Source organism: Apis dorsata, unplaced genomic scaffold, assembly GCF_000469605.1.
Source record: "Apis dorsata unplaced genomic scaffold, Apis dorsata 1.3 scaffold_286, whole genome shotgun sequence".
NCBI lineage: Eukaryota > Metazoa > Arthropoda > Insecta > Hymenoptera > Apidae > Apis > Apis dorsata.
In genome coordinates, this window is record NW_006263561.1 from 87143 (window position 1) to 97163 (window position 10021).

General features: G+C 44.0%; 1 protein-coding gene across 1 annotated transcript in view; it reads left to right on the top strand.

Moving 5' to 3' along the window:
* The window catches only part of LOC102671986 (sodium/potassium/calcium exchanger Nckx30C), a 44575-nt gene extending 34949 nt beyond the window's left edge, over nucleotides 1-9626 (top strand). Inside the window, exons 5-7 of the mRNA XM_006616915.2 lie at nucleotides 1837-1972; nucleotides 4484-4736; nucleotides 9220-9626. Coding sequence (XP_006616978.1) covers nucleotides 1837-1972; nucleotides 4484-4736; nucleotides 9220-9460 — 630 coding nt within the window. The 3' untranslated portion in view covers nucleotides 9461-9626. The remainder of the gene's footprint in view (nucleotides 1-1836; nucleotides 1973-4483; nucleotides 4737-9219) is intronic.
* The last annotated feature ends 395 nt before the right edge of the window (nucleotides 9627-10021 follow it).

Here is a 10021-nt window from a genome sequence, read left to right on the forward strand (position 1 = left end):
TTTATTAGATTTTACACGCGATTCGAAGAGGAAATTACGCTCGATAAATTTTTATCTGCGTCACGTCACGTCACGTTACGAAGGGAATATTTCTCGCCGATCTCTCTCGGGGAAATGATCGTCCACACCGTGTGGCGGCCGATTGTCTCTCAATGCGGACGCCCAGCTATCGATATCGCCTCTTATCGTTCTTATCTGAAATTCCGCCCATCTGATCGCGGTCAGAGATAGACGCTTGATAATTCGGATGGACGCGATCAACCGATAGGAAAAATGAACTCGGGGAACTCCTTATTTTCCGACCGGTCGGCTTCTGACAAACGATCCTTCTCGCGTCTTCCATCTAGGATGGCTGGCACGTATATCGTAACGAAGACGTTCATAGCGGAGATGCAGACAATGGGCGGGCGTTGGAGAATTGGGTCGTTTCGTATAGCGGAACGACATCCGGGGAAACAAGACAATTGCGAAAAGTGGCTTTTTCCCGGGCGAGAACTTTCATTTTCGAGCGATTCGACGTGAAAGTTGGCCGTCTAGAGCCATCTCGGCTTTCAGCTTAATATCCTTTGTGGCCGGTCGACTCCGTCGTCCACCGTCGTCGAGACGTTCTCCACCTCGTTCTCGTGTGTTATTCGCGTCGGTGAAGGTAACGTTCCGTGAAAATGTGACGAAAATCGTCGCAAATAGAGAAACGCGACGTTTCACGGCCATTCGCCGTTTCCTACCTCGAAGCTACGAAGGAACGGAAGATGAGTTAAGGACGTGGCGATGAGTTAATTGGAGAAAGTAATCGGACGATTGAAGCGCGAACCGATTTTCCGCGACTGAGAAATTGGCAGCGCAAGCTTTTTTCCGATATTAGCTAGTGGTCGGAAAGAGCAGGCGCGCGCGGGAGAATCTCGAACCTCTTTGTCCTAAATGAGTGAGAAGGCCTTTTCATTTTGAATGCATCGCGAATCTGGGTCAATTCTGGCTACACCCGGCGTCGTTGCGCTACACATTGCCTATTTCAGTCCCTCTTTTACTCCCGGATAATCGAAGCAAAGTCACCAGGCAATGCCTTTTCCGCCCGAGTTCCGCGTCTTCTGGCACGATTATCTCTCCCCTGTCTCTCTCTTTCTTTCTCTCTTTCTCTCTCTCTTTCTCTCTCTCTTTCTTCCTTTCTTTTCTCTCTCTGGCCTGTCGATCTTCAAGGTCCGTCTATCTTTCCGCAACTTTTCTCTTTTGTATCTCGATCTTTATTAATCTCGCTTTATTCTACTTCTGGTTCGTATCCCCTATTAGTATTTATCACGTTGCTATTAGTACAATCTCTTTGAAGCTCGATTACTCGGTATTATCCGGCGTTTCTGTGATAGCGATAGAGTCTCGATCCCTGGTCCGACGCTCGACACGGCGTTAGGTGCTCGGTCGCGTGGCCTCGATGAAAATTATTGGTGTACTAGACGGGGAATTACTGGGCGTCGCTTCATTCCACGGCAATTATCTCCGTTGGAAACGATTGCAGCTGGAAAATCCGAAACATCTACGAGGCCATTGTGTCGCGGTTACCCGAGGATGGATATATGTATGTAAGGGTTTCCGCTTTTGTACCTTTACCGCGGTATCCACCGCGTAAAATTTAGAGGCCTGTCTCTTTTACCACGAGCCTTATTGCACCCCTCCAACGATAATCGTCGTTGAAGCGCAGTTCGTAGGAAAACTTGCTCTTAATTCCGCTCGAGCTCTCTCGAGTAGTGCGTAATCAGACGGATTAAGGGAAGGGATTGTTAATTAGAGAGCGAACGATTTCCATCCAAGGAATCGTGCCTTTGAAATTGATGTTTGTTGTTGCAGGGAGAGGAGGATGACCCCCCGGAAGCGTTGGACATGGGGTGGCCCAGCAGTGCCAGGAAGAGGTTAACTTACATTTTAGTCGCGCCAATTCTATTCCCTCTTTGGCTCACGTTACCAGACACGAGGACACCCAGAGGTGAGTGGTAGCCACGAGGCAAGGGAAAAAGCCCTCGGACTTTATAACGTGGAAGAGTCGTTTACTCGGAGATCCTTTAACCCACCACCGGTCACCGAGACTTTGTTTCGATTACCCCGAGAAAGGAACAAAGTATCGTTTCGAGTGGAGGAAGGCCGGTAAGGCGAAATGAAACCAGCGTTCCGTCCCAGCCCTATTCCGTTGAAAGCCAGTAAATTTTTAGTTTTTAGTTTCATAGCGGGGATATCAAAGGAGTAGCTCTCGCTTCTCGGTTTCTCGGTTCATCGTAAAACAGAGTCCTCTCGAGGATCTGTACGAGTTTTACGGTTTAACCACGAGCTTTTTCCGCGAACGAATTTTATATTCTCCGTCCGGAGAAATTCGTTTAAATTTCTACGGAATCCTAGCAATCACTTTGCGCGATAATAAATGAAAAAAAATCCAGAATCTTCTCGATCAAACATAGTGCGTTTCACGATTAAATTTATTTCATTTAATTTACTTATATACGCGCAGCGGATGTCCTTTCTCGATAGAGGACTGAATGTGATACGCCTCTCGTGTCGAGGAATTAGCAAAGCTCTGCCGCTAAAACGGAATGTAATCTTTGTAAGTAAGCGGTTAGCCGACTTACGAGCCACGAATATCACCGACCGGTGGTAGGTGTGTAGGGAGATTAGGTAATTCGGTGGACCAATTTTCCTCTTTGCTCGCCGGTTCTCTCCTTTCCTTCCTCCAGTATTTAGCCAGGACGTCGATCGTACTTGCGCAATAATGAAATTCTCTCCAAAAATAGCGAAACTTCCTTCCGTAGTTAACGGCGCAATAATCGAAACCGGATATTTCCATTCGCGTGCTGCATTATTTAACGCGACCGCTCGATCGCGCGAGTCACGCAGAAATATTCCATTGTCTTTGAAAAAAAATTCGTCGGGCGTTTCTATCGTCGATTTTCGTGTCCAATTTTCTCTCGATTATTCCGAAAAGTTGGAATACTATTGACTCGTGAAAACTTTAAAAAGTTTTCTTTTAGTCTTTCTCAAAATATACCGAAACTATTGAAATAAAGAAGCATTTTTAGATGTAAGATTTTTGTAAATCGTCGTTCTATATAGCGATTCTTCTTTTGTTAAACTTTTCCTTAACTTAAATCTCCAAAATTAAAAATACGCGTTATTAAGAAGAAAAATTCGCAACTTTTTCTACTACTATTTTCTTTTTCTTTTACTTTCTTTCTAAATTGTATTCAATTTGTATTTCAATCGATGCTCGACATCGATGATGAAATTTTCCCTTTAAATAGTGTCGTGTGTAGCGTATAATAATCTTGAATGGCGTGAAGATCGAACGATGCAATTAAACGGTTCTAAGATGGACGAGAGACGACACGCGCTGTTATTCAAAACCGTTTCCCGTGTCTCCATCAATCACGGACGTGGTGCATTATCACGGCCTATTAACAGCCTGTATTTCAACGCGACACAATACCACCGACGAAAGATGATATTGACACGCTAATTTCGAATCGGCGACTGATTGTTACCTCGCGGTCGTATTCAGCTTCTCCGCGGCGAGCGCTAGATTTTCATTGTTGCGCAAAATTGGAAAACGACCTCTCGATTTCAATTTATATTCACCTCGAAATCGGTGAACGTTCATTTCAACGTCGATCCATCGGAATATCGGTATCGGCGAAATCATCGTAGTTCGTAATCGTGTCTCGTCTTGTGCGTTATTATTGTAAAACTCGAGTAAAAAGAGAAATTATAATTCGAGAATCGTTCCCGTTTAAGATCTGTTTATCTGTTATCGTAATACAAAAAGAAAAGAAAAAAGAATTTCAGGACCCACGGTTTTCGATTTTGTCTACAAATATACAGGTCACCAATCCTGATTAGATGTAAACTCGATGATTAATAGGGATCTCGATGTCGGGATAATAATTAAAGTGCACGATGAGCACACAAGCGAACGATCCTTTTTGTAACGGGATGGAGAATATTTTTTGTTGGATCCATCTAGTCGTTTTTTTCGCTCTATTTTCTTTATCTTGATAGATTGTTTCTCGAACAATAGGGAGAATCTAATGGAAAAGCTTATCCTCGAAATTGATAATATTAACCGATAAAGAAATCGTTGGATCCTTATCCGACTAATGCAATTGCGAGAATTCGAGCTTAGATTTCGATTATCGCTGTACAAAAGTCTTGGGCGTGGTGCAAGCATTCGCTCCGCTTCTCTCCTTCCACACGCGCAAACACGCGAAAGCTTATTCACCGAAATGTGTGCACGAAATTGCAAACTCGGCGCTCGGGCAAACGCGGTTCGAAGAGAAAGGTAAAGAAGAAGAGAAGAGAGAAACGGAAGGAGAAGAAACAAGGAGTAGGGAAAAGTTTCGGACGAAGGGGGGAGTAGGGAGGGAAGAAAGAAAGGGGATTCGATTTGAGCGGAATCTCTTTTCAACCGGATACCGGAGAGTGGATGGATCTCTATCCGGTCTGTTTGTTACAGGAAAGAAGTTCTTCGCGGTGACGTTCATCGGCTCGATCTTTTGGATCGCGGCTTACTCGTACCTGATGGTCTGGTGGGCGAATGTCGCCGGCGACACGGTTCGCATTCCACCGGAAGTGATGGGCCTGACGTTCCTCGCCGCCGGCACCAGCATCCCAGATCTGATCACCAGCGTGATAGTCGCGCGGAAAGGATTCGGCGACATGGCCGTGTCGAGCTCGGTTGGCAGCAACATCTTCGACGTGACCGTTGGGTGAGCGTTGTACGACGTCGAATATTCGCCACGAATCCCTTCTTCTCCTTTGTGCGCCGCCTCCTTCTTTCCATATTCCTGCAGGGAACGAAACTCGCACGGCGGATGGAAACGGCCGGTGCAACGAATACGAATGGAATTCGTTGGAAACTGTGCTACTTGCATTTTTCCACCTTAGGGATGTTCCGCTTGAATTATTTATCGCGATCGCTCGCCCATATGGAGATTTGTGATAACGATAAGAGAAGCTATCCCGATGGATAAGTCGAATCGAAAGACGTTTTCTCTCGCCTTTCTTCTTCGATTCATACCTGTTTCCCTCGCGATCGGATGTAGGTCGGGGGGGAGGGGGGTATAGATGTTTAGATCATGGCTGGTCATTTAGATTATAGCTAGTTTTTATCGAGGTTATGGCAATTTTAATACGGGACACTCGATTCGACGTTGATAGGAAAGGGAAGAAAATCTCTGGAAGAATCCAATCTTCCGTTTTTCGTTTCTAAAGACTCTTTTCTTTCGACGAGAAGATACCTCGATTTCGAGAATTGTCAAAGATTCGACGAGAACGATTCGAATAAAAGTTAAACGCGAACGAATGAAAATATTAAATATTCTCTCTCCACGAAACGTTTCCGCTTTCGCACAAAGCCACGAGTTGAAACTTGACCGAGTCTATTTCATATTACAATTACGGGAATTTACATCATAGCCGAGAGAAAAAAGAGAACGGAGCATTATTCTTCGGAAAGTGGTTAAGGCGAGGGTAATGAGATTACGTCACTTTGAGCCGGTGGAATCTCTCGTTAGCTCGCGTATTCATCGCGCGCCTCAACGATTCGTATTCGATCTCTCGTCCACGATTATTTCGAAATTTTCGTTTTCGCGATTCGAAGAGTTCGCTGTGATTGAAAGATCACGAAAGAATTAATTAGTCGTTGATTTTTCTGCAGGAGATTATAGATTATAGGTCGAAGATCAACCGATATCGTTGAATTATATTTTTCATTCTTCCAAACGAAATTTCGACACGGAGGTTTTTCGTACTATAATTTTCATTTCGTATTATAATTAATCTGATTGATTTTTGTAAAGAATTATTGCTCGATGAGTCGACCGACAACGCTTGCCTAATCGTATCTACTACGGTTTTTCATCGATTGTGCGCATATTTGCGCACCAAAGAAAGGAAATCTGAGGAAACGATCGTCGCCTGTATAAATTCTAGGTAAAATCTCGACGCACGGCGATTAAGAAGATTTTTCATTTCGTGTGGCGGATAACACGCGAACTTTTCTTAAGACTTTGGATCGATCGGGCTGCGGCCGAAAGGGGGTGTATTCGATGAACGGAAATTACTGGACGTCGGGAACGATTACTCGATGAAAGGGGCTGAAGAAAATGGTCTTCTGACAGATTCGCCAATCGGCAACCTATTGGAAATATCGGAAACGTGTGCACGGCCACAATCAATTTAATTGGATAATATGGATAGCCGATGGGGGGTTTTCGGCTTTAGCTTGGTTAAATCGAATCTTTCCATCGTTGCTATTAGTAAGAAAACCCTCTTCGCTCGAGTTTGAATGTTTGTTTTAAAAAAAAAAAAAAAAAAAAAAAAAAAAGGGGGGAACGACCAAATTCCCCGCCCAAAAAGGGCGATTTTAAAAAAAAAAAAAAAAAAAAAAGAAAAAATCTCGAACGACCTAATTATCCGTGCCAAAACGGACGATCTTAAAAAAAAAAAAAAAATATCTCGAGACTATCGTGCAAGCGACGATAAAAATTAAAACCAACGTTTGCCATTTAATAGAACTAACGTAATTCCTATAAACTTTTTATATACGCGACAACTTTTGTTCTATAGACGTTATATCCGTCTATTCTTCGTTCAACAAACAAGCAAGATATTGTACGCGATAAACGAAGCGAGGTTAATTTGCATTTATTGCCGTTCCATAAAGAAAAAAACGTAGGTATCTTGGAAGATGAATAACATCATTGAACGAAAGATCCGAGTAAGCGATTTTTAATACGTTTACAATCCTCTCGAAATGGGAGGAGGAAACTGTATATCGGGAATTGTTGAGAAACAAAAAAAAAAAAAAGAAAAGAATCGTCCTTCGAACTTGGAAAATACATCTTTCTTCTCTGCCGCGTTATCGCAAAAGGGATTTAAGTATCCATTATTCCAGGCTGGGCTAAATGACATTCAAATTCGAGATGATTAAATTATAAAGTTTCGAAACTTGGGGGATGAAGTTCGACGAAGTATCTCGAATTCTTCAAAGCTGTTCACAATCTGCCGTGATTTTGAAAATTCTTCTTCATTGAGATACATACATATATATATATGTATTTTGTTTGCTTCCGATTCGAAGTGGATTCATGAATTGTTGAAAAACTCGCAAGGGGATAGAACGGTCGTTATCTAGTTATTATACGAACAGGATTCGAACGTATAAATTGGAATTTCACCGATGATCAAATGGAGGCAAGAGGAGGCAAGAGGTGGAATTGGTCGTTGCGCCAACCCATTGAGGTATTCTCGCTATTTCCCTGTAATAGCGTTCGCCGTTCTCCATTCGTATCTTCGTAACCCCTTCTCAACGCATCCTTTCTATTATTATTATACATCGTTGGCGCGTGAAATAGTAGAGATGCTATGCCAGACGCGACTCATCATCGTTCGATCAACACCGCGTCCGATCCCCTCCCTTTTTTTTCCTTTTTTCGCTCGATGGAAGAATAGACTTTTTTGCTGGCAAATATTCTCTCTCGATTACGACGATACGTTTTCTTCGACGAAAAAGCAGAGAGAAAAGAAATAAGAAGTTAATGGTATACTGCGGAAGAGGCTGTGCGAACCAAGTCGTTGGTAGTAATCGAGTTTAATTAATTTAATCGTCTTAAATTAGTTAAACGCGCCGTGATAAATTTCATCTTCGAAAGTAGAAAATATTTTTCTCGAAAGTGTGACGATGGATAGGGGATGGAAAGGAGGGGAGAAATATCTTTAACATATTTCCGACCGAAATTTGAATCGATGCGAGGGATAATGGTCTGAGGCGACAATAACGTCGTCAGAAGAGATTATGCGGTGAGAGGATACGCCAACAATAAACGCAAACAGAGTTTCGTGGCAGAATTTTTCCCTGACGTGAACCAAATAACCAGTCTCGCACACACCGCCCCCTCCCTTTTTCCAATCCCCTCGAGCGGTTCTGGTGTTCGCAGATGGGGGAGGGGAGCGCGTATGCGCGCGGGCAGACGCGACAGTTTATACGACTCGAATCGAGATCAATTCGCCGCCGCGATTTCGCCGAAACGTGGACTCTTGAAACGCGTACACACCCACGTTCGCGCTCTGTTTGACGCGCACGCATGTGCGCGTACACGCTACGTGTGCACGCACGATTTCCCGGCCAAGATGTGTTCGGGGTTGGAGTCGATCGATCGAAGATCGATTCGGTCGCACGCATTCGGTCGTTGCAGAGATGCCAGCTGGCACGTTGCCCGAGAAGAGAGAAAAGGGGGGGAGAACGTTTGTGCACCGCGTATTCGGGCGTAGCTGCCACTCTCAGGATGAAAAGGCGCACACATATCGGGAAAGGCGCGATCGTGGCTCGAAGATTACGAATTAGAGGCGGTGAAAATAATGGTTGACGCAAAGCGACGATCGAATAAGATTTATCGCGAATTCTTGCCGCGTTCCAGTTTTTCCTTTAATATTCTGTGTGCTCGTGGTTGGATAAGGGATGGGAGGGGGAGGGGGAAGAGGTCGCGAATAAACTGACAACCGACAGGATATATAAAGAAAAGTCGACATCGCGTTGAATCCTTTGGTCGCGAATGACGTATGCACGGAATGTTTCGAAATCTTCTTTCTTTTTTTTTTTTTTTTTTTTTTTTTTTCCGAGCGAAAAGTTTCAATTCGCTGCAACGTCAAGTGGAAAGAGGTCACGGGCCACTTGATCGTAAACAGTTCTCTCTGGGAAATGTACGAATATACAAGTGGTAAATCGAAGAGAATGCGTAATCGTCGAATCAAGATATTTTTTATGACGAGAAATAATCGAACGTTTTTTCCTTGATAAAACGAAATGGAATTAACAGATACGGAACAATAGAACTCTGTTTATGTGAACTTGAATGGAGGGGGAGGACAAGCATATAAGAAGAATGTCATAGGATAGGATAGGATTCCATCCGATTCTTTTCCTCCATCGATTGTGATTTTTCGTTCGACAAGAGTTTGATAGCCATTCGTACGAGAAGCTTCGAACAAAACGTATTCAATTAATAGAGAATTTTTACAAATAATTTTGCAACCACGATTTATCGTTTATCGTTGAACGAATTAATCCTTTGTTTAATTTTCTAGACAGAGACAATAAGAAGTCGATCAAGCGTGAAAATTTCGTTCGTATAAACGGAGTTGGACCGTGATGAAATTCGGCTCGATTTTCGGTTGTATTTCTGCCCCCAGGCTTCCGGTACCGTGGCTGCTGTACGGCTTGATCTACGGAAGGCCCGTGGAAGTGAACTCGGTGGGGATGGTGTGCAGCATAGCGATCCTATTCTGCATGCTGCTGTTCGTCATCTTGAGCATCGCCTGTTTCAAGTGGCGGATGAACAAGGGCCTCGGGTTCACCATGTTCCTCCTCTACTTCGTCTTCGTCGCCGTCTCGCTGATGTTCGAGTACGAGTTCCTGGTCTGCCCGGTCTAGGAACGAGGAGCAACCGAGCAAGGTAGAGGTCCAACGAGGACGGTAGATGGACGCACATATACGGGTCTCGTCATCGTCATTATCATCGTCGTCGGCGAGTGGTCCACGGCCGATGAGAGAAATCTTCCTCGAGCGCCGCATCGATCGAAAAGAGGAAAGAGAAAGACACGATAACAGCCTTCCCGAAATAATTATCGAAAACAGTGTTGATGCACCGCATCCCCCTTCCCTCGTTCCCTCAGAATCTCGTTAATCACCTCCCAAAACGGTTAAACGGTTAACACGTTACCCAGGTTACGAAGCGTTTTTGTTCTAGTCGAGATACGTGTACATATTGTATAAACCTTGAAATACCTGAAACAAAATACTCGTCTCGTTAAGAATTCCAGCGACCTCCTGTTCGATGGAACAGTCGTTGCTGAAACGCAGCGAGCGTGTCTCTCGATCGTGCCAACGATTGCGCGAAGTAATATCTAATACTTTATATAATATATCATAGAGAGCGAGCGAGCGAGAGAGAGAGAGAGAGAGAGAGAGAGAGAGAGAGAGAGAGAGAGAGAG